The sequence below is a fragment of the Tenrec ecaudatus genome, chromosome 5, assembly GCF_050624435.1.
Source record: "Tenrec ecaudatus isolate mTenEca1 chromosome 5, mTenEca1.hap1, whole genome shotgun sequence".
Taxonomy (NCBI): Eukaryota; Metazoa; Chordata; class Mammalia; order Afrosoricida; family Tenrecidae; genus Tenrec; species Tenrec ecaudatus.
The window spans coordinates 19,929,889-19,954,892 of NC_134534.1; the positions used below are offsets into that span (position 1 = coordinate 19,929,889).

General features: G+C 41.5%; 1 protein-coding gene across 1 annotated transcript in view; it reads right to left on the reverse strand.

Moving 5' to 3' along the window:
- COLEC10 (collectin subfamily member 10) overlaps window positions 1-24,752 on the reverse strand; it is a 49,455-nt gene extending 24,703 nt beyond the window's left edge. The window contains exon 1 of the mRNA XM_075550582.1: window positions 24,605-24,752. Coding sequence (XP_075406697.1) covers window positions 24,605-24,752 — 148 coding nt within the window. The remainder of the gene's footprint in view (window positions 1-24,604) is intronic.
- Between the last annotated feature and the right edge of the window lie 252 nt (window positions 24,753-25,004).

Genomic DNA, 25,004 nt, shown 5'->3' on the forward strand with positions numbered 1-25,004 from the left:
TGAGCTTGTCGGTTCATTTTAAGTAAGTGTCTAAGGAAGGCAGCGGGTAAGGGTGAGTGACTTAGCCATCTGCTGCTCCCTAGTGGCTCCTGGGGAGACCTGGCAAGGTGAATACAGGATGATGATGTGACTGACCTATATGCCTGCAACCCAACCTAGTGGCAGAGAGGCAATAAACAGCTTGCACCCTTGCCTTCAGCTGAAGTCTGCGTTCAGTTGCTCTTTGGGGCTTGTTTGAATGAGAACAGAGGACGGTATCAAAGCGAGCTTTGGAAAGGATGCCCAGGTGGTTTAACATTATCTACTTTGATTCTCTTGACAATCTTTCATTGGATTCTTAGGGTAATTTAGACTTTTCCCTTTCACTTAAAAATAGCCATTTCTATTGCAAAATTAAATGGATAGCGCTAACTGAAATGCACTGATTTCAATTTTACAAAGTGATTTGTGTGCACTCCCCCAGGCGGGCAGCTTGCTGTGACAATCTGCAGCAGGGTTCCAGCTGAGAGTACCTTTTGACCAATCTTCCATAGGGAGGCTCCCTCACCTCCCCCTTTTCCCCCCAAAGCAAAAACTCCTTTAAAATTAAAAGCTAGTTTGAAAAAAAGTAGGTCAGTGCCCCATGCTCAACAAAAGCCATTATTTAAAACTGGCATTCGGATTTTGGAAAAGCTGGGGGAACAAAACATCACAGGAAGCTGTACTTTTTCCATGATTAAAACAGCTTTAAGGGGATGGTGGGGGGGAGTTGTTAGAAATCCTTTAATTAATAGTCTTATAATTAAGTGGGAGAAATAACATGGTGTTCTTTATCAGTAAAGAAAGGCCCTCTGTCCAAAAATAATAGTCTTCTCAGTCCTACATATGGAGGGGCCCCATGTCTCATTGGCTGAGCACTTGACTGCTAAAAATTCTACTCAGTGGTTCTGTGGAAGGGAAGATCTGGGGGTTTACTCCAGTAAAGACTGCAATCTAGACAATCCTATGGGCAGTTCTCTGCTATGAGGGACTGCTGTGGTTTGGAATTGACTTGATAGCTGTGCGATTGGTTTTGATTTCGCTCCTCTTACTTTTGAAGTAGCCATTATAATAACTGTTTCAGATATGCCTTGGATTAAGCAGAGCATGGGCTTTTATTTTTATTACCTCCACTTGAGCACACACATTTCCTTATTGATGAGTTTCCTAGGGTTTCCATAGATCTTGGGGCACTTGTTGATGAAGATCAAGGGTTGCAGCCTTCAGTGTGGATTACAAGTCAAAGTAAAGGAGATGCAAATCCTCACAACTGGACCAATAGCTACATCATCACAGAGAAAAATTTAAAGCTGCTGAGCATTTTATTTTGCTGGACTCGCAAGGAAGGCTCATGGAAGCAGCTGGCATGAGATCAAAGGATGGACTGCAGTGGGCAAATCTGCTGCACATGACATCTTTAAAATGTTGAAAAGCAGCAGTGTTACTTTGAGGACTGAGATGCACCTGACTCAACCCATGGTATTTTCAATCACCTTATGTGCATGTGAAAGTTGGACATTGAATAAGGAAGACTTCAGAAGAATTGATGCATATGAATTGTGCTGGAGAAGAATATTGAAGGAACCACGAACTGCTAAAAGGACAAAATTATCTCTTTTGGAAGAATTTAGGTCAGAGTGCTTCTCAGAGGCAAGAATGAAGGGACTTTGTCTTACATACTTTGGACATATTGTCAGAAGTGACCATTCCCTGGAGAAGGACATCATGCTTGGTCAAGGGGAGTGGTAACAACAAAGAAGAAGGCTCTCAGTGACGCGGACTGATGCAGAGGCTGCAACAAAGGATTTAAGACAAGGAACAGTTGTGAGTGCTGTGCAGAGCAGGGCGTTTTTCCTTCTATTATGCATAAGGTCACTATGGGTTGGAACTGACTCAATGGCACCTGAAAACAACAAGGGTTATCCTAAGGAAAGTTAGATGGCTTATCAGAACAAAAATCTATTACTGTCCTAAGGATTTGGGGTCCAGGAATTTGAATTAAACAAATATCAGCACTATCTTCTATTTGTCTGCTCTAGGGAACGATTTTTCCTTTTCTCTTTAACATCCCAGTAGCCCCATATGTTCCTTCATGTCCATTGGCTTTGGAGACACAAATTCAGGTAGTTATCTCCCCGTCCGTGTCGCTTTGTGCCTGCTCTCTTTTACAAAGACAACACTAATATTGGATTAGCTCTTACCTTATTCTGGCATGACTTCATGTTAACTAATAACACCTCCTATCATGTGATCTCCAACTTCATTTCTATCATCAAGTCCATATTTTCCAATTACTGTTCCTTCCTCTTTGCTTCCAACTTCTGTATTCCAATCACCAGTCAGTAATAATGCACCTTGACTACATGTGTGATCAATTTCTGACTGAAGTTGTTGGGTAGAATTCTTCAATTTCTTTATCACTAGCATTTGTGTTTGGTGTCTAAATTTGAATAATAGTTATATTTATTGTATTTCCTTGAAGGCGGATTTATATATAATCTGATCACAGATAACACGGTGCTTCATGAAGGATTTAGCAAGATCCTTTCTGACAATGCTTGGCACGCCATTCCTCTTGAGTGTGTTATTCCCAGAATAATAAGGCATATGATTTTCTGATTCAGATTGGTCAATACCAGTCCATTTTACTCACTGATACCTTCATGCATTCCATTTCACTTTGACCACTTCCAATTTTCCTAAATTCATACTTTATACATTCCAAATTCCAATCAGTAGAAGATTCTTGCAGCGGTTTCTCTTTACCTTGAGTTGTGCCCCATCAGCAAATGATGATCTGAAGGCTCCACTCCCCCGAGGCTTTACCAGGCTCATGTCACCGTGGTCATTCCCCCTCCAAGAAATCATCTCCTCTTCAGTCACTTTGCAAGCGTCCTCGGATTTTCTAGCAGTATCCGCGACAGTGACAGGGTTCTGTTTCCTTTGTTTAGGTTTGAGTGATTGAAAATGCTCCAAAGCTATGTATAAAGTTTTCAGTGGCTTCTTCATCCGAAGTGGGGAGCCTAGTCCTTCTTCGTTGTCTGTTCTTAGTCTGGAAGTTCCACTGACACCCGTTCACTTTGGGTGACCTTGCTGGCATCTTAAATACCAGTGACATAGCTTCCGGCATCACAGCAACCCACAAACCACCATGGTACAACAAACTGGAGGTATTTTATAAAAGTGTCCTAGCAAAACCCAATTCTCAACAACAGAAAAGTTTACTATATACATGGGCTTTCTTCAGCTGAAATACATGGAAGTTGAATTGACTACATCTGTGGGAAGACACGATGGATGAGTTCAATATTAGCAGCTAAAATCAGATGAGGGGATGACTGTGGAACAGACTGTCAATTGCTCATATGTAGGTTCAAGAAAAAGCTGAGGAAAATGAAAGCATCCACAGGAGCCAAAATACAACCCTGAGTCTAGCCTACCTGAATTTTCAGAACATCTCAAGAACAGATTTGAAGCTTTGAACACAAATGACAGAAGACCAGATGGTGTGTGGGAGGACATCACATACATAATTCATGAGGAAAGCAAAAGGCCATTAAAAAGATAGGAAAGAAAGAAAAGATCAGAGTGGATACTGGAAGACTTGCAATTAATTATAGAGTCGCTAAAGGAAATGGGGAATGGATGAAGTCAAGAAGCTACATGGAAAATTTCAAAGGGCAGCTCAAGAAGACAAAGCCAAATAGTATATTAAAATGTGCAAGAACCTAGGAGTAAACAAACCGAAAGGGAAGAATGTGCTCAGCATACCTGCAACTGAGAAAACTCAAAACAAGTATTCAAGCCTCAAATTACAATTTTGAAAGATTCTATAAACAAATTATTGAATGATTCACAAAGCATCAAGAGATGGAAAGATTACACAGTCACTGTACCAGAAAGAACTAGCAGACTGCCTACCATTTCAGGAGGTAGCATATGAACGAGAACCAATGGTGCTGAAGGAAGAAGTTTAAGGTGCACTGAAAGCATCAGCCAAAAATTTGGCTCCAGGAATTGACAGAATACCCTTTAAAATGTTACCAAAAGCTGAAGAAGTACCGGAAACACTCAATAATCAAGGCCAGGAAATTTGGATGACAGCTACCTGGCCAACTGACTGGAGGATCCATATTTGTGCCTATTCCAGAGAAAGGTGACCCAACCGAGAGCTCAAACTATAGAACATATCATTGACAACACACACAAGTAAAATTTTACTTAAAATATCCAACAAAGACACAGAGAACTGTCAGACGCTCAGGAAAGATTCAGAGGAGGATGTGAGACAGAAATACCATTGTGATGTCAGATAGATCTTGGATGAAAGCAGAAAATTCCAGAAAGATGTTTACTTGTGTTTATTGACTGTGCAAAGGCCCTAGGCTGTGTGGACCAGAATAAACTGTGGACAACCTTGAGAAGATTGGGAATTCCAAAACACTTCATTGTGCTCACTCAGAACTTGTGTGAACAGAGCAAGGGAATGCTACATGATTTAAAATCAGAAAAGGTGTGCATCAGGGTACTCTTAACATACTTGTCCAATCTCTATGCTGAAGAAGAAATCCGAGAAACTGAATTTATGAATAAAGGTGTAGCATCAGGATTGGAGGAAGGCTTATTAATAACCTGTGATATTCAGATGACACAAATTGTTTGCTGACAGTGAGGAGGAATTTAAGCACTTGCTGATGAAGAGCAACAATTGTAGCCCTGGATGATGTCAATATATGTACAAATATGTTTGATGAAATGGATGGATGGATTGTTATAAGGGCTGCAAGAGCCCCGGTAAAATTATTTTTTTTAAAAAAAGGAAATAACTGTAGCCTTCCATATGGATTACAACACAATGTAAGGAAGACCAAAATCCTCGCAACTGGACTAGTAGGTAACATCATGATAAATGGAGAAAAGGTTGACGTTGTCAAGGATTTTGTCTTAGTTGGATCTACAATCAGTGTGCATGAAAGCCGCAGTCTAGATATCAATAGAAGTCATGCATTAGGTAAATCTGCAGCATAAGACCTCTTTAGAATATTGAAGAGCAAGGGTGTTTCTTTGAGGACTAAGGTGCACCCGACCCAAGCCATAGTATTCTCCATTGCATCATATGCATGTGAAAGTTGGACATTGAATGAGGAAGACCATAGATGAAAAGATGTATTTGAATTGTAGGCTGGAGAGGAATGTTGAAAGTACCATGGACTGCTAAAAGGACAAATCAATCTGTACTGGAAGAAGTAAGGCCAGATGGCAAGACTTCATCTTACATACGTTGGAGAAATTATGAGGAGAGACCAGCCTCTGAAGAAGGCCATCATGTTGGTAAAGTGGAGGAATGGTAAATAGAGAAAGGCCTGGAGAGATGGATTGACACAATGGCTGCATCCAAGGGTTCAAGCATAGGAACAATTGTGAGGATGGCCAAGGACCATACAGTGTTTTCATTCTGTTGTGCATAGTATCACTAAAGGTTAGAGCCTAACAACTCAGTGGCATCTAACAACAACAACAACAGCAATAACATCTTCCAGGTCCACTCCCAAACAAGATCATACTCACAGGTACCAGGGGTTGGGGCTGCAACATATCCTTTTGGGGGCACTTCTGAGCTATTAAGGGGTCCTGGTTGCATAGCGGCCATGTGCTAGGCTGTGATAAGCAACACCCACAGTTAGAAACTACCGGCCACTAGTCAGGAGAAAGACAGGGCTCTCTACTCCGATGAACAGTTACAGTGTCTGCAACTCACACAGGCAATTACTCTCTGTCCTACAGGATTGCTATGAGTTGGCATTGAGTAAATGGCAGTTCGTTTTTTGTCCTTATTGAACCATAACATTTTCCTGATACAATTGTTAGATGTTAATCAGGAAATCAAATCCTTGTTCAGTTGGAGGTCACAGTCCTGGGAGAAATTATCATGTATGCTGACAATTCCTATGAAAGACACTGGCACAATGGTTTTTATGAGAGCTTAAAGGGGGAACCATATCAATCTACCTGCCCATATCTCAAAATTTTCCTTCCTTCTGCATCAGTAAGAAGTAAATGATGTTCTTTCTCTGAGTTCCACATCAATAAACTCACCTCACTAGTGTACCTCACAAGCCAAAATAAGGGAAAAGACAAATGTGACATTATTTTAGATGACTGCTAAAACATTCTTACTAATTAAAAAAAAGTAACTTTCTATTTTCTATCAAATTCCTGTGTGACTTATAAATCCATCTTCTTTGTCACTTCCTCTGTTACAGATTCTGTGCACAGCGGTCTATTTTGTCCCCATCTCCTTCACGAGTCAGAATTAATGTCACTTCCAGAAGGATTCTTACCTTGCCCTTCAGAGCATGTCCAGTAAGTATTGTGTCAGAGAAGATGGGAGAGAATAGGAATGTGCATTGCTTTCTTTGTGTTCCTAGCACTTGACACCGAGTCTGCAATGTAATAGGTGCTTGCTCAATAAATGTTTTCAAAATAAATGAACAGCATCCTGAAAGGCAACATGGATAAATTTGAGCTTAAGTACAATAGAGTTCATAGATTACTAATTGACTGAAATGGCATTCTCCAGGAGGCTTGATTAATGAGTTGACTTCAATCTTCTGGGAAGTAGCGGACCAGGAAAACGCACAAACTGCTGCCCCTACTGTTACCCTTCTTCCCCACTCCCTGCTAATTTCCCAGGGGCGCCTAGTGTTTCTGCCATGCTCTGGTTTCTCAGGCTCAATACTGATGTCAGCCTGATGCCTCCCTCTTTCTCACTCCCGTCTCGAGTCTTAAATTTTCTCACATCATCCTTTATTTCCCTTCTCACTCCTAAAAAAAAAAAAAAAAAACAACTGCCAAAAAGCTCAAAATTCATCTGTTTTCTGCTTAGTCAATTATAGCTCATGGTTCCCCAATATGGTATAGAGACAAATTATTGCTTGGGGGTTTCTTGCCTGGAATCTTTGTGAAAGCAGTTAGCCAGGCTTTCTCTCTCTCTCTCTCTCTCTCTCTCTCTCTCTCTCTCTCTCTCTCTCTCTCTCTCTCTCTCTTTCTGCCCCGGGTAGGTTTGAACTACCAGAGGCCATTTAGGAGTTGAGTGCAAATAATTGGTACTCCCCAGAGACCTTAGACCATCTCCCCTGCCATTATTGTACTACTTTCTGTTCTTACCCTGTAATCCCTGTAACTTTCTGGAGGTATCTCAATGGTCTTCTTGATGTGCACCCAGAAGCTTAAATACTGTCTGCTGAAGCAGTATTTGTTGAACTATTGGTTTACTCATGTCTTGAAATATTTTAATTCATCTGGAAAAATTATATTCATAAATCACCTTTTCTTCATGCTATTTCTCCATTCAAAACAATTCAACGGTACAAATGAATTCACTACACTTGGACTCTCACAGGGCGGTATCAGTGCAACTTCCAGAGTTGTTGTCTACTATTGACCTGTACCACCTTCTATTCGTGCCCTGTTAATTTCACAATCAATGAAACCGTCATTTAATTCTTGCCTCTGTTGAAAGGTCATTTCCCCATCTCACATTTCTTTTCTCAGAGAAGAAACAAGAAGCCATAAACCTACATGACTATATGACAAGTAAAATTTTTTATATAAGGTGGAAAGATCCATCCTCAAACACAGTATTTATAAACAATACATGGTGCATGAGTCAAAATATAATCCATATTCTTAATGTACAAGACTTCTTGCAAATTGTTGTACAAAAGACAAAAAATGTTTAAAAAATAAAAGTAGTCTAAGATATAAATAAGAAATAATAGATGAAAAAGGAGTGAATCTCATTATTAGTGAGGGAAATATGTATGTAAGTATCTATATCCTATATCACCCTCAGGATGTAGTAATAATTTACAAAGACAAATAATACCCCAGAACACTGTAGATGCAGTGATCAGGATATTCTCAACCACTGCTCTTGGCAAGGTAAATTGTACTATGTTTCTCGAAAAGAATTTGTAAGTAATTATCGAAATAGTGCACATACTCCATTTTACCTTAGGGAGCCTCACATAAAAAACAAATGTATATACAAAAAAGTGTGTTTGTACAAGTAGCCATCTAGCTCAGGAGCAACAAAGCCCACATAGAAGAAACACACCAGCCTGTGTGATCACGAGGTGTCAAAAGGATCGGGCATCAGGCATCATCAGAACAAAAAATCTTACCATAGTGAATGATGGGGCGAGTGCACAGTGGAGACCCAAAGTCCATTTGTAGGCCACTGGACATCCCCTTACAGAAGGGTTTCAGGTAGGAGAGGAGCCAGTCAGGGTGCGATGTAGCAATGATGAAAAATACAACTTTCCTCTAGTAAAGGCTTCCTCCCCCTCCACCCTGGGACCCCCCCCACCCCCGCCACTATCATGATCCCAATTCTCCCTTGCAAGTCTGGCTAGACCCGAGGATATACACTGCTACAGGTAGGAACTGGAAACACAGGGAATCCAGGACGAATGATCCCTTCAGGACCAGTGGTGTAAGTGGTGATACTTGGAGGGTAAAGGGAGGGTGAATTGGAAAGGGGTAACCGATTACTAGGATCTACATATGACCTCCTCCCTGGAGGACAGGCAACAGAAAAGTGGGTGAAGGGCTACGTCGGACAGGTCAAGATATGATGAAGTAATAATTTATAAATGATCAAGGGTTCATGAGGGAGCAGGGAGTGGGGAAGGAGGGGAAAAAATGAGGACCTGATGCCAGGGGCTTAGGAGGAGAGCAAATGCTTTGAGAATGATGAGGGCAATGAATGTACAAATGTGCTTTACACAATTGATATATGTATGGACTGTGATAGAAGTTGTATGAGCCCCTAATAATAAATATATAAATAGATAAATAAGAGAACATTTGTTTCTAGTGGCAAAACAAAACAAAAAACCCCTGTGAATAATCTGAAAGTTTACCATCATGAAGTTGAATAAAAAAACATAAAGAGGAGTCTTACATTCATATTGTTAAGTGAAAGAATGGTGCCTGAAACAGACATATGCAGTATGATTCCAACTATAGGATATTCCAAAGAGGCAAAAGTACTGAGGTTGCAAATAGGTCAGTGATCACTGATGGTCTGGGGACCAGTGAAGAAGGATAAACAGCTAGAACATAGAGTATTTTTAGGGTACTGAAATTACTCTTCATACGAGGGATTACCCCCCTCCCCAGAGGATTTTTTTTCAAAGCTATGTATTTAATTAAAAAAATAAAACAACCTTATCACCTTCAAAGTACTTGGCATTACACATAATACATTTGACAAATCTGTGATTCCATTCTTGGAAATATTTTTCAAACTCATCTCTTTGGATGGCTGACAGCACCTCCCTCCTCTTTTTCTTCACCTCTTCTAAGTTGTCAAATCACTGTCCTTTCTTTGTCCTCTTCATTTATAGAAACAAAAAGAAGTTGCATGGATCAGAGTGCGGTCAGGTGAGTCAGGTGGGGGGGGGGAGGGTCAAGAGGGGCATGCTGTTTTTTGCTCAAAATTAGTGCAGGGAGATGACTGTGTGAGCCAGTGCAGTGTCCTAGTAGCAAAACCTGTCCTGTGTCTGCCACAAATCAGGCCATTTTTTGTCACACAGTGTTACGCAATCTTTTCAGACCCTCTGAATAGGAAGCATGATTAACAGTCTGACCTGGTGGAGGGAACTCCAAATGCACTATGAGTTGACATTTTTATCTCTTTGGGAAGTTGATAGACATTCAAAACAAGGTTTGTCATCAATCGATGTTCCACCTCTTTTGAAATGAGAAAACCACGCGTACACTTCAGTTTTTCCCACAGTGCTGTCTTTGTAAGTTGTGTTCAACATCACAAAAGTTTCTGCAGCACTTTTCCTGAGCAGGAAACAAAATTTCAAAGCTGTTCTTTTAAACCAGCCATCACAAAAAATGAGGTTCAAGCAAAATTCCTTTTATGACACAATTCGTTGTGACCAGAGAAAACCTCCGCAGGCAACGCCACTGGGTTCCCTAACTCAGAGGGAGTTGTGATGCTCACCTAGTGTGGAAAAATGCTTACTGCAAAGCTCCCTCAGCCCAGTGCAATTCAGATCGTACGACTGTGATGGTAGACATATGTCATTATGCATTTCCAAAACCCATGTTACTGTCAGGTGCTGTCAAGTCAGTTCCAATTCATAGTACTCAATGTACAATAAAACAAAACACTACCCAGCATTGAACCGTGCTCACATTCATTGCTATTGGAACCCACTACTGTAGCCACTGTGTCAATCTAACTTATTGAAGGCCTCTCACTTTACTAAATAGGGTCCCACAACTACGAGGTCCTTCTCTAGAGACTGGTACTTGGATAACATGACCAAGCTACCCGAGACAAAATCTCACCATTTCTGCTATACATCTTTCATGACAGATTTGGTTCTTCTGGCAGTCCTTGGCATATGCATTATTCTTTGCCAACACCATGATTTAAATGATCAATTCTTCTTTGTTCTTCTCACCCAACTTTTTTACACATTTGAAAAAATATTCACTGCCATCGCATCGACACCGACTCAAAGAAACTTTATAGGATGGAGTAGAGCTTCCTCTGTGGCTTGTTTGAGACTCTTTTTGGCATAGGAGGACACAGAAAATACTAGGGCTTGGGTCAGGGGCACCTTAGTCCTCAAGGTGACACCTTTGATGGATTCACACTTGAAAGATGCACTTTGCAGCAAATTTGCCCCATGCACTATGTAATTTGATGTCTACTATAGGCATTGATTATGGATTGTAGTAAAATAATATCCTTGATAGTTTCAATCTTTTCTCCATTTATCATGATATTGCTTATTGGTCTAATTATAACAATTTTTTGTTTCCTTTTTATTAACCATTTTTATGTGTGAATTCAGTGAAGATTTATTGAACTCAACAGTTTTTCACTTAACAATTTATACACATTTTATTTTACATCCTTAATTGCAATCTCCAAAATGTTGTATCTCCAATCCCACTTCCTCCCTGGACTTTCATTGCTCCCTCTAGCCTAATCCTTCCTGCCTTCTGAACTATGTCCTAGAACAAATGCTGCTCATTGATCTTGAGTAGTTAATGTTTCTAAGGAGGGTGTTTCTACCTAGGGTTATTGCTCATTTTGTTGAACTGTTTATTGTCTAGCTGAAAATTGAGTCATAGGAGTGAGTTCCATTGGAGGTCTGAAGGGCAAATAAAGACCACAGTGACAGGGGTTCCACCAATTTTTCTCCAACCATTCAGTCTTGTCTCTTCTATGGTTTTGAGTTTTCTTCCACATTTTTCTCTCCTCTTCTGTTCAGGACCTTCTAACGTGATTCAGTTCAGAGAAGTTGGCAGTGGTAGCTGGGCATCATTTTGGTCTTCTGATCTCAGGGTCATGGCATCAGAGGGGAATTTTTTATTTCTTTTCCTTGACGTGTAACCCACACGGAAGGCTGTAGTCTCTGATCTTCATCAGGAGGTGCTTCAAGTTCTCTTCACTCTCAGGAAGCAAGGTTGTGTCAGCTACATTTGGCATTTTTCTTCAGCCTGTTCAGTTTCTCAGATAACTGCTTAGCATACAGCTTAAAAACGGTGGGAAAATATACCTGTGGCACCTACCTTGCCTATATTCAACCATAGAGTAGCCCCTTGGTCTTCTCAAAAAGTTGGAGGTTCGACTTCCCTAGATGTACTTTGAAGAAAGACCTGTTGCTCAAGGTCAGCCATTGACACTGCATAAAGAACTCTGCAACCCAGGGCCCATGAGCTGGGACTGACTTCACAGAAACTGGTTTTGAGATGGTCCCACCATTTACCAAGTCCTTCATGAGAATGACTAGGCTCTTGACCAATATCTGAATGGCATTTCACCAATTCCAGGGTTTGAGGAGCTTCGTTCTCCCTGCAGCTGGTGCCTGCCCAACTAGGAACCCTGGGGCTGAGCAACAAGGAACCCTGGGGCTTTCAAGAACCCAACAACTCTCCTACTTCAATGACAAAACAGTTATGATTTTTGTTCTCAAGCTTATTTGGCTTAAAATGAATTACCACTTGGAGGCCCAAAGTTTTTTTGCAGTCATGACATGTTTGAATACCAAAGAGAGAGAGAGAGCCAAAGACACTAACATTTTGCTTAGTGAAAAAAATATGACATGAAAGTATTTTCAAGCACCTCATAAGCATGCAAAAGCTGGACAACAAATAAGGAAGATGAAGGATAATCACTGCATATGAATTATCGTGTGAGCACAGAATATTAATTATATTGTGGTCTTCCAGAAAAACAAACAGATCTGTCTTGGGAGAAGTTCAACCAGGATGCTCCTTAGTAGTGAACATAGCGAGACTCTGTCTCACATACTTGGAAGGTGATCGGAAGGGACCGTTCATGGAAAAGGACAACATGCTGGGAAAATGGAGAATCGGCAAAAAGAAAAAGACCCTCAACAAGATGGATTGACCCAGTGGGTGCAACAATGGTCACAGACAGCAACAATTGTGAAGGTGGCACAGGACTTGGCAGTATTTCATTCTTTTAAAAAAATCATTTTATTGGGGGCTCATATAATTCTTATCACTATCCACACATACATCCATTGCCAGCATCATTCTCAAGACATTTACCTTCTACTTGAGCCCTTAATATCCGCTGCTCATTTCCCCCCTCCTTCCCCACTCTCCTCTACCTCACGAACACTTCATCATTCATAAATTATTATTATTTTGTTATATGTTACACTGCCTGGCTTCTCCGCCCGCCCTGCAAGTATTTCATTCTTCTGTACATGGATTTGCTACGAGTTGATAAAATTCAGGGGAATCTAGCAACAACAACAACAAGATTAGGTAGGTTTTCAATGCCTTCATATGTCGTTCATTATTAAAACGCAGTTTCAGCTACTAACTAGAACAAATAGAAGGGGAGAATTCCATCAATCTAGTACTGAATGGCCCACAATGTGGTGCCATACAAGGCGATGCAATGCAACGGCTAAGAGAGTGGGCTGTAGAGTCAAAGTGTGGGGTTCAAGTTTGGCTGTGGGATAACAACTCTCTTCAATTCTCTAAGTTTCCATCTCTTCATCAGAACTCAGAACAATGCAATGCTTCCCACATAAGTATGATAATGTGAATATAAAAAAGTGCTTGGAATATAGTGAACATTCTACATATTGCCTGGGATTGTATTACTCAAGTGTTCAGAAATTATCAGTTGCTCCTGAGTTGATTCCTGGGTTGCTCATTGCAACCCTAAAGGGTAGAGTAGCATGGTCCTTCCGGTTCACAATCTGATCCATGTCCACAATAGCATCTTTGAGGACATGGGCTGTCATGCCTTTCTCCAGAGGAGCAGGTGGAGGGCTTGAATCTCTGATGTTTGGGACCACAACTGAGTGTTAACTGCTACACTGGTCATGAGTTAGAGGAATAAAAAAGAAGAGACAAAGTATACCTCATTTTAGTACATCTACTGCTATGCTGATTTTTAACAGTCTAGCTGATGTTTATTTTTGTATTTAGAAGGTTTGTGCTTCTGATATTAGAAAATATACAACACTTTATGGATGTAACAGAACAAGGAGATGCCGAATGGTTTAAAATGAGAAAATATGTACATCAGGGTTGTATTTTTTCATTAGACTTATTTAGTCTACATGCTAAGGGAAAATTCCCCGAGTCTGGACTATCTGAAAAACACAGCATCAGGACTAGAGGAAGACTCATTTGTAACCTGTGCGGATGTGCAGATGACATGAGTTTGTTTGCTGAAAGCAAGGAGGACTTGACGCATTTGCGGATGAAAATCTAAGCCTGCAGCCTTCAGTTTGGATTACACCTTAACATAAAACGAAACTACAGCTGAACTAATAAACATCATGATACGTAGAGAAAATATTCAAGTTTTGTTCAGGATTTAATTTTGCTCGAATCAACCATCACTGCTCCCAGAAGCCATGTTCAGGAAATTAAACAAGGTAATTCATTGGGCAAAAAAAATTCTTCAAAGTGTTCAAAGTCAAAGATGTCACTTGGAGGACTAAGGCACACCCAACCCAAGCCCTGGTCTTTTCAATTGCTTCATAAGCGTGTAAAAGCTGGACAATGCATAAGGAAGATCAAAGAAGAATCGATGCATTTGGATCACGGTGTTGATAAAGAGTGTTGGAATGACCCCGGACTACGAGGACAACAGACACATGGGTCTTGCAGGACGCGCAGCCAGGAGGCGCCTTCAAAGCCAGGTGGGTGACACTTTTTCTCATGAACTTTGGACATGTCACCAGGAGAAACCAATCCCTGGAAACAGAGATCATGCTGGTTTAAGGTAGAAGTTTCCCAGGAAGAGGAAGATCCTCCTCAGGCTGCAGCGATGGCTCAAGCAAAACAGCAATTGTGAAGGTGGCCCAGGCCGGGCAGGGTTCCAGCCGCTACCCCAGCGTGACTAGGAGTCAGAAATCATTTAACAGCACCTAACAACCAAATGGATGTGTTCTGCAATATTTTGTCTCCCATTTCTTTGGGACCGACATAGCTTTCTAAATGAACATTATGATTGTTTAAAGCATGTCATAACTGTGATATCACACTAACATCCCAATTCGTGGACTCTGCAAGTTTAAGTGAGGAAGTCTTTTCTCTCAGATGACCATGGCTAAGGGAGACAAGACATAGGAACTCGGAACTCGGGGAGGGGGGGAGAAAGTGGGGGGTGCAAAGAGCTTTTGTGGAGAAGGAATGGCTGAGACATAGTTATTTGAGACATATTTTATTTGAGGGTTTCTGCTGGATTTTCCCATTTATATCTCCACAGGCAGCTCAAACACACTTTAGAACTCATAATCTACTAATTTTGCTTTCAAAAAGCCTCTCTATTTTACATCCCGTTCTCACCATCCTTACAGTCTTGTTTTCAATTCATGTCCCACCAGGAGCTTCTAACATTTTTCAGTCTAGCTTGAAGGCTGCCAAGAGATTTATCTGCCTGAAAGACAAATCTAATTATCTTATTTTCTTATTCAAAATTTTGCATCGGCTCTTTTGATTGAAACTATCATTTGTCTGGTAGAATGTGATGTGAAAATATTTCAATTTTTACAGAAGGACTATGAAAACTGAAAAACAAAACAAAGCCTTGCATGGTTCACTAAAAAGAAATTAGATTAAAAAAACAAGCCATAATTGCTTTATTTACATTGAAACCATTGGAGCTTGTGGAGGAAAAATAAATAAATTTTTGCTCTATCTTATTAAAAGATCAATCCTACTCACCTAAAAGTAGGTAAGATAACACTTATTTTCTCCTTGAGATGTGGTCAATTAATATGTCCCTTCTAGTCATAATCCTTTTGTGAAGAATTATAATTCTGGACTCTATGCCTCTGGCTAGAATCCCATTTGGAGGCTTTCTCTGTTATACTAATGGACAGGATTAAGGTGGGATTAAGCCCTGACTTTAGTAGAGGGGGTGACCTCCTTCAATTAGCTTGGGGTTCCTGGGGCTAGGGGCTGCTGAAAGACAAAAGCCACACTCTGAATCATTCCTCATTTATAAAACCTATAATGGTCCCAGAGAGAAATCCCAAGATGATTGGAGGAAAATGTTTCAGATTTCTCTCTGAAGTGATGGAAGTGGACCAGAGACCTGAGACTGGCACAGAGACTATGCGACAGAATCGGGAGCAGTGCTGAGACAATTGGACGGTGAGGTAGAGAGACAGGCTGGCTTCCTGGTCAACAGAGAAGAATCTAAGAGTCCACGTGGCTGACACTGAGGGATGGAAAGAGACGTAGCTGCTGCCTGAGGGGAAGTCTCGATGTGGACCATTTAATGTCTCCTTTGGGCTTGCTCATCTTGACTGGTGGTAGCCTGTTACCGTAACTTCCCTAATATGCTTCCAGAATTGTGAGTTCTGCTGACATTGTGGCTAGCAACTCTACACGTCAACACTACACCGTCACGGCTCCTGCCTTGGAATGCAGAGACAACAGGGAGAGGACAAGGCAGTCTTTAATAAAAGTCCACTTTGGTGTGGGACTAGAAGTGGGCCGGAGGTTGCAGCAAGAGGAAATAGCTGGGGTGTGGCCCAGTGATTTCTATCGGAGGGGCCCACCCCACAATCCTGGAGTCTTTCTATTGGAACCTGGAGCGGGTGCAAGACATAGGGATAGAGAAACCATAAGCAAAAAATATTTTAATTTACATGGTATGCACTTGGGATGGGGTGATAACTTTACCTTCCTTTGAAAAATGATGGCATCCTGGCTATCAATGGGAATAGTGTCTGGGCTTTTAAAGATTTGTATTCAAACAAACAGTCATGTAAGTGAGGTGTCAACTAAGTTCACATGGAGGAAGCACACTGGCTTGTGTGACAAAGATGACAATAACATGATTCAAATATGGTGAAGGGAAAAGTGGAAGAGCTAAAACTTTGAACACCCAATTGGGAGCCCAAACCCCATTTGCAGAGTATTTACTCAGACCGAGGCACCAGCAGATCCCCACTAGTCATAGGCAAGGGTCTCGGATAGCCTTCCTATCAGACAGAGATCATTGCTATTTTGATCGTGCTGGCTTGAACTTGATACTTGATCAGTTGACCTCCCTATTGACCCAACCTGAATTTATTCTAAGTGAAAATATCGCTTGTGTGTTTCATGACAAAACTTTCTTCCCTGGCTTTTAAAATACTGATGGTGCTCTTCTCTTCCTTACTCATTGCTGGCATTTTAATTTTATTATAATTTAATCCTTACCACTTTATTTCAATTTTTTCTTTTTTTAAATCATTTTATTGGGGGCTCATACAATTCTTATCACAATCCATACATATATCCATTGTGTCAAGAACGTATGTACATTTGTTGCCATCATCATTCTCAAAACATTTGCCTTCTACTTGAGCCCTTAATATCTGCTGCCCATTTCCCCCTCCCTCCCCACTCCCCCACCCTATAAACCCTTCACCATTCATATTTTATTATTATTTTGTCATATATTACACTGTCTGATGTCTCCCCCTGTCCTCTTCTCTGCTGCCCCTCCCCCAGGGAGGAGGCTATATGTAGATTCCTGTAATCAGTTCCCGCTTTCTACCCCACATTCTCTCCACCCTCCAGGCATCGCCACTCTCATCACTGGTTCTGGAGGAGTCATCTGTCCTGGATTCCCTGTGTTTCCAGTTGCTCTCTGTACCAATGTACATCCTCTGGTCTAGCCAGATTTGCAAGGTAGTATTGGGATCATGATAGTGGGGGAGGAGGAAGCCTTCAAGAATTAGAGGAAAGTTATATGTTTCATCGTTGCTACCCTGCACCCTGCCTGGTTCATCTCCTCCCCACAAGCCCTCAGCAAGGGGTGTCCGGTTGGTTACCATTGGGCTTTGAGTCTCCACTCTGCACTCACCCACATTTTCATTGATATGACTTTATGTTCCTTGATGCTTGATACCTGATCCTTCGATAGCTCATGGTCACACAGGCTGGTGTGTTTCTTCCATGTGGGCTTTGTTGCTTCTGATCTATATGGCCACTTGTTCATTTTTGAGCCTTTAAGACCCCAGATGCTATATCTTTTGATAGCTGGGCACCATGTGCTTTCTTCACCACATCTGCTTATGCACATGTTTGGCTGCATTGATTGCATCAGGGAGGTGGGCACCCACCGATATGGTTTTCAGCTCTTTGATGTCTGATAACTGGTCCCTTCTGCACCTTGTGGTCAGACAGGCTCATTTGCATCTTCCTTGTGGCCTTTGATGCTTCTCAGCTAGATGGATACTTGTTTATCTTCAAGCTTTTAAGACCCTAGACACTGTGTCTTTGGATAGCCGGGCACCATTAGCTTTCTTCACCACATTTGCGTATGCACACGTTTGTCTTTAGTGGTTGTGTCAGGAAGGTGAGCACCCACTGCTATGGTTTTTAGCTCTTTGATGTCTGTCAACCGGTCTCTTCTACACCTGGCACCCCATTGGCCCTGACTGAAGGACACACCTAGAGATGAAAATCAGATCTTTATCTATTTACAGGTTTTTCTTTCTTAGATTTTTTTTCCTATTCTATCTTTTGGGTTTCCCAGTTTGTGAAGCACAGGAGTAAATGCATAAAGATAATAAGGGTGCAAGGCTTTCTAGGGGATGGAGGATCAGGGGATTTTAGTAGTAAACAATGAAGATGGGAGTGGGGAGGGAACACTAGGACTGACTGTGATTACAGAACTCATTTTAGAAGTGATTTAACCATGGGGGTGGGAGGTGGGGGGGTTGTTCTAAAATTGATTGTGGTAATGATTATTGAATTCTTCTTAATATGATTGAACTATTGAATTATATGATATATGGATTCGGTGCCAATAAAACTGTAAACAAAACACCAAAAAAAATAATAAAAGAGGACTCAGACATTTAAGGCCGCTTAACTTGGTCAGTGGTAGAGCTCAAACTGTACCGTATGTATGTCTTCACAACCCGTGATGTTTGCCGAAACACCAGTGCTTATTGCGATGATGCCCAGTATCAAATGATACAGGCCCAAGTTACATAAGAGAAGTGGAGAGAGAAATGACATCATTTCTAATAGCTTTATTAAAATGATGCAAACAAATTTTTTGGTCTTTCGCTACTTTTTCACGGACTTGAATTTCCATCTTCCTCTCCTAGATAGCCTTGAAACGCTTGTGTGCAAATCATCAAAATTTGGCTCACACGGTTTGTCCCCTACCACTCACCTCAAGGTTGGCGGTTGGAACTCAGCCAGTGGCACTGAGGAAGAAAGGTCAGGCTGCCTGTTTCTGCAAAGATTACAGCAACACCAAACAAGACAACAACCCTGTGGAACAGTTGCTCTCTGTCCCATCAAGAGTCATCATAAATTGGAAGGGATCCAATGGCGACACATGTTTCCTTTTCCTTTTCTTCTTTGTCGTCAAAGAGGAAAGAGAGGACAAGCAGCGCAGAACATCCACGCACTGAAATGTAAACATTAAAACATCCGAGTGACCTAAAATGTTAGACTGTCCTTATGCCTACATTCCTTGTTAAGAAGCATAAGGAAAGAACCAGTGAATCCGTGCAGTTAATACAGAGGATTAGGAAAATACCCTACTTGCTTAGCCTCTATGATGAAGTCATCAGAGAGAGCCTAACAGCTTAATTCACATCAAGGGGATTCCATTAAAATAATCATGCACCGTGTTTATAAATTGACCTCACTGAACTCCTGTTCTAATGTTAATTTCTAAAACTGAAGGGAAAGCCACTTAATGAGAGTGACAGAAAGTGAGGACAATGGTGTGACACCCAGAGATGGTAAAATGAATGAGCCGGGCTAAGACTTGGTTCTAGTTCAGCCCCGCCCCGAGGCAGAAGGTGAATGACCTAGAACCAGGTATTTTACCTCTTTGGGAGGAAGAAGTGAAATAACTGGGGTTGAACTAAGTTTTCTCTGGGATAAGAAATGAAGCTTCTAAATTGAGTGTTGACAAAGGGCCTGATATTCCTGGGCATTTCTGGTCTTCTGTTTGGTCAAGTCACGGAAAGTCTTGTTTGCACTGGGAGCTGAGGGGACAGCTGGGCAAGAGCTCAAGTCATTTAATCACTGGGGTCCTAGCCGTATCCAGTAAAATAGTAGGCGGCCAAACAGAAGTCCATTTACTAGAGGCTAAGGGGTTTACTGAGCAAATATGTATCCCACATGCTAGAGGTGAGTTGTCCAAGGTGTCCCAGGGCAGAGCCTCTGTCAAGAAGAGGTAGCTGTGCACGCCTCCTTTTGTCTGAAGGATGCTGTGTCCCATCCAGGGGGACCTGTGGGAGCTGTAGCTAAATCTAACAGAGCGACTTCATTCACTCCGCACATTACTCTGCCCTTGAACAGACTCCGGGGAGCACCCACGGGGAGCCCATTGTCCTAATAGTTAGCCAGAGCTCAAATCTACTTCCTCCTTGCTGTGAGGTCTTGGGCTAATGACTTCCTAGTTTGACCCTCAGGTTTTTCCTCTTGTCAGATAAAAACGATAATGTATTATTCCTCTACGTTTAATGTGTTATTCTTCAAAGTTTCCTGAGATCATTAAATGTAAGAATGCTGAGACAGCATTCCTGCCAGGCCTGGGGAATGACAATGGCCCAACAGGTGTTACCATTACTGCTCCCACCGCAGCCGTGGCGAAGAAACGTTGTCATGAAACACAAAGCCACTTGCTTGTTCCAAGTCCAGGGGTGACCCCTGGTTGTTAAAGAAGAGCTGCACACCCTAGGGTTTGCAGCGGTGGATTTTCCCAAAGTAGCTCACCAAAGCATTCTTGCGAGGTGTCTCTGGGTAGACTCCACTCTTTCAGTTATCAGCGACGGGCATTGGTCTTTGGCCACCACCCAGGTACTCCCACCCTGCCATTCTCACGCATTGCCGTGGAATCGGTGCTGACTCATAGCTGCCCTATCAGACCAGGAGACCTGCCCCTGTGGGTTTCTGAGCCGGTAACTCTTTTTGGGGGTCGGAGCTGCCATTAGTGATGCTAAAGAGGAGACAGCCATTTCCCATCCTGTGATTTCATCCTGGGCAACCCACGCAGAGGTGGCAGGATGGTTGTGGTAGGAGCACAATCAGAGGCAGCAAGCCAACTTCAAAATAAAGAATAAGGTGAAATAGTGTTGACTTCCAAAATAACCCAAAGAAATCATGGAATTAAGTAACCCAGGTGAGACATGTTAACATTTTCGACATAATATTGAGCAGTGTCAGGCGGTGAGGTTGCACGGCCTCTGATCTCTCCCAGACACAGAAAAGTAAAAGTAAAAGCAAGGCATGGCAAATTCAAAACGTGACCATCTGCCTAGGCATCATGCTGCCCATTTCCTATCACATCACTGGGGCTGCTAAATGGTATTGTCAAATTGGACCCTAATATAAATGAGTAGATAATGGGCGAGGACACTGGTCTAGACCAGCCAAACAGCAGAGGCCAAGTTCAAATTGCATGAAGGGACTACACCCCACACAACCTTCAGATAACCTAGGTGGCGTCAGGAGATGTTTGAATTTAAAGAGAGTTCTACCATCTTTCGTTGTCTAAGTTGAAAGACCCTGCCACCACTTGTGAGCCACAGTGAAGATTCAGTCCCATGAAACATATGTGAGAACGCAGAGAATCCTAAAGCATGACTCTGATGTTGCTTATTGATCTTAAAATTCTTTGAAATATTTGTTACAATTTCTCATCAGGGTTGTTTTCAAGTAAAACCACTAGAGGTCAGAATTTCACATAAATTGTTTTTTTAAAAAACAACCGGAAGGAAGAGAGAGAAATTCTTTCCTACTAAGCAGCATGCAGCAATACATTGACAGTGTACAAAGAACAATAAAGATGGCTTTCAACAAAGAAGTTTCCATAACTGGAATTCTCCAAATCGTTACTCGGTAGACTCAGATAAATAGAGGAGGAAAGACTGTATTCAATATCTATTGAGATGCCTGAATAGCTTATACTGTTTACAGGTAAACAAACCTATGAAAGTCCATTTTGTAAATAAGGAACTTGAGGCATAAATAAGTATAATAATATGCTCAAGATCATACCGATTAAATCAAATGTCTGTTTCCTTCCATGATGATATGCTATGGAACTAGCTAATACAGTGAAACTGGTGTGTGTGCCCGGGACAGCGAATGACACAACTGGTCAGCATGACTGCTTTGTCACATGCCACTCTTAATAGTATCTCTTATTTACTTAGGTCCAGTATCGGATATCAACTGGGGGAAAACTTTCCCTGTACATTTTTCAAATGATCTGGAAGTTTCTGAGAGCAGCAGTACTAGCGAATACAGTATTGAGATGATTCAACATAAAGGAAACAAGAGAGACCGATTCCACTTGGTCTTAGGAAAAGTTTGATGAACAGAAACAATAATTCAGGTCTTTAAAATCATTATGTAGGCACTACACTTTTGCAGAACTAAACAAATACAAATATGCTTTGTTTGGGGTGGGGAATGCATGTCATCTCATTTACAAGGAAATAGAGTAAGGTGGATGAAATCTAGAGTCCCTGGGTGGTACAGCAGTTCATGGGTTTGCATTGTCGCTGAAAGATCAGAGGTTTGAGTCCACCCAGAAGCACCAAAGGAAGGAAGATTTAGTGACCTACTTTTGGAAAATCGGCCATTGAAATTCCTACAGAGATCAGTTCTACTTGCACACTCTTTCAGTTGCCTTGAGTCAAGGCTAACTTGATGGCAATTGGGTTGAGATCGACATCTTGGTAGAAGGTGCCATATTTTGTTATTTGGTATACTCACTGGGTCTGGAGCAGCGAGAAGAAGGACATGAGTAGGTAGGCAATTTGCAAAGTAAACCAATAACAAAAAAACAACCAAAGAGTTGACTGGGCCCTGATCCTCAGGAGTTTGCAATGAATACTAAGCTTGCAATGCAGACACACGATTGAGGACAAGGGCTATGTTTTCCTTAGTTTCATATCCTTAACCTCTAACATGATGCTTGGGACTTAGTACAGGTTCATAATATTCCGGAATCATGGAATGTTCATATGAGAAGGAAACTTATCATGGATTTGATCCAAAGTCTCCAGGTTTTGCGTGAAGAGCTGAAGGTCACACTGGGTTCCATTGTAGACTTAGTTGTCAAACACAAAGTTCTAGAACATCCTTTCCCACAGGCCTCTACCCTGGGACTGCTCACATCTTCATTCTGTCACTTGTCTGACTTGCAATCACTTCATCATTTCTACAAAGTCCCAGGAAGAGGCCTGAGGAGGTTCCAATGGTCAGAGCTTTTAGCAGGAGCCAGGTTACCTGCTAGAAAGTCTCACAGGGTCACCTCACTGGTATTCTAGAAATGTGTAGTGCACAGCGATAAAAGGAGATAAAGCGGCTTTGAAAACAACCTTTAAAAGCACATATCTTCCTTGATTCCTGGAAGGATTTAAGATTTTTATCTTCACTTTCTAAACTCTCTAAAGCTAGGATTAATGGGATATTTTCCCCCTCTAAGCGCATACTTCAGATTTTTTTCTTCTTATGTCTAATAACTCTACTCATTCCCCCAAAGGCCTTACCTCCCCCATCCCATTTGCCTAAAAGAATTAATCCCCTTCCCAGGAAATCTCCTCTGCACTCTGCTCTCTGCTAAGTTGACTTCTCTCTCCATTGCCCTATGCACGAATACATATATTTTATATATTGTTGTTGTGCAGGTGTTTCCCTACATGTCTCACTCTCTTGTGCCTCAAGCTTGTACCTCTAGAGCCTAAAGCGGTGCTTGGCTTTCCATCGGGATTCACTAAGTTGGTTGCATTGGAATGGATGTAACTATTGAAGCAGAATGCATGGCGTTTGGAGCCTTATTTTCCCCCCAAGTTTGAAAGTTGCCATTTTTATGCAAGGAAAAATATCTAACAGTGTCATTCTCAAATGGATTTTCCCATCCACAGGGACAAAGAAACATAAATTTCAAGACCTCTTCCCTCTCATACCTCCCCATTCCTCCAACACTCCAAGGATCTTAGAATTTGCTGTACTCTCAGAAAGTCATCATGGTTTTAAGTAAATACTTTACTTCTAATCAAAACTTTCTTTTCTGAACATTTGCCCTCAGATTATTCATTTATTCACCCAAGAAATTATTTGGAAGCCCTGAGGTCTCATTGTTCCTCCTTGCATTTATTTTATGGTATCAAAGGTTAAAACATGGATTGCAATCTTAGGAGGAAATTAATTCACCGATTTTAAAAAATGCACTTTAAGCAATACGCATTTAAATAACTGACATACATGGGGTGAGATGGTTCTGATGTTTTTTTGGAAAGACCCTTTTCTCTACTTAAAAATTGAAGCAGCTTCCATCTTTCCACCCCATAGCCTGGAGAAAAAGCATGGATCACTAATAAGGGCACACCAATCTGCACTGCGGTGGCCGCTTTCAGAACAAAAGGGTAAGGGCTGAAGTAAGAAAAACAACGGTCTCTTTTCTAATCAAGCAGTTGCTTGAAGCAGATTTAGACCTTGGCTCTACTTGAAAAAAAAAATGCAATATTTTATCATCCTTCAGCTGAAGGCACTTGACCCTAAAGACTCCAGTCCCAAATAAAGAAATATTCATTTATATACTACCTTCGAGCCCTCCACAAAATTTCCCAGCATCTTCATTGGCAGTCAGGAGCCCATTATGCTATGAAACCTAACAAAGATTTAATTTTTACCCTGTTAGCCTGTCACCGAATAGCTTTACCAGAATCAGTAAGGGAAATGAGTTGGAATAAAAATAGCTCAAAAATAGAGATTCCTTTCAAGAAAGACATCTAAAGACTAAAGCCTTCATTGTGTGTCTTCCTTAGCATGCTACAGAAGAGGGACTGTCCCCTGCCCTAGGTGGGTTGCTTCCTACCCCTGCCCAGACCAATATTCTCTGATCAAACACAAGGGAAAGCTTTAAATAAGCAACAAGCTATTGTCTTTTCCAACTGAAAGAAAAATGGGAGAAGGCTACAGAAAGGAAGAGAGAGACTAAGGTGGGGACGCGGGCTGAGAGAAGAGAGCGGATTAATTATAGATAGAAATCTTAGATCTCCTTTCTCACCTTTGGCTCCTGCGGAAATTGTGTGTGTCGCACAGACATCAGAGGTAGAATGACTATCGGTGCCCAGGCCCAGATGCTGAATGTGCATAAGAAGGAGCAGCAGGAGGTTGAACTGGTGTCTTCGAAAGAGCGCTTTGAAGCCACCCATTGCTGTGGTTTCTTTCAAAAAGGGTCACCCAGAAGTGCCTAAGAAACAGCTTTATTTTAAATAAAACCTTCTACTTGGTGGGAAGGGGGGGGGAGAAAGTGAAGTATTTGGAGCATACGTTCCCAAGTGGCCTGCAAAGACGAGCAGGAAGTGTGTCCCAGATTGTTTATTTTCCCAGTCCTCCAAATGCACCGCACACTAACCAGACTGTTTACATGCAAATGACAGGAGTTTATTGTAAGTGATCTCTGA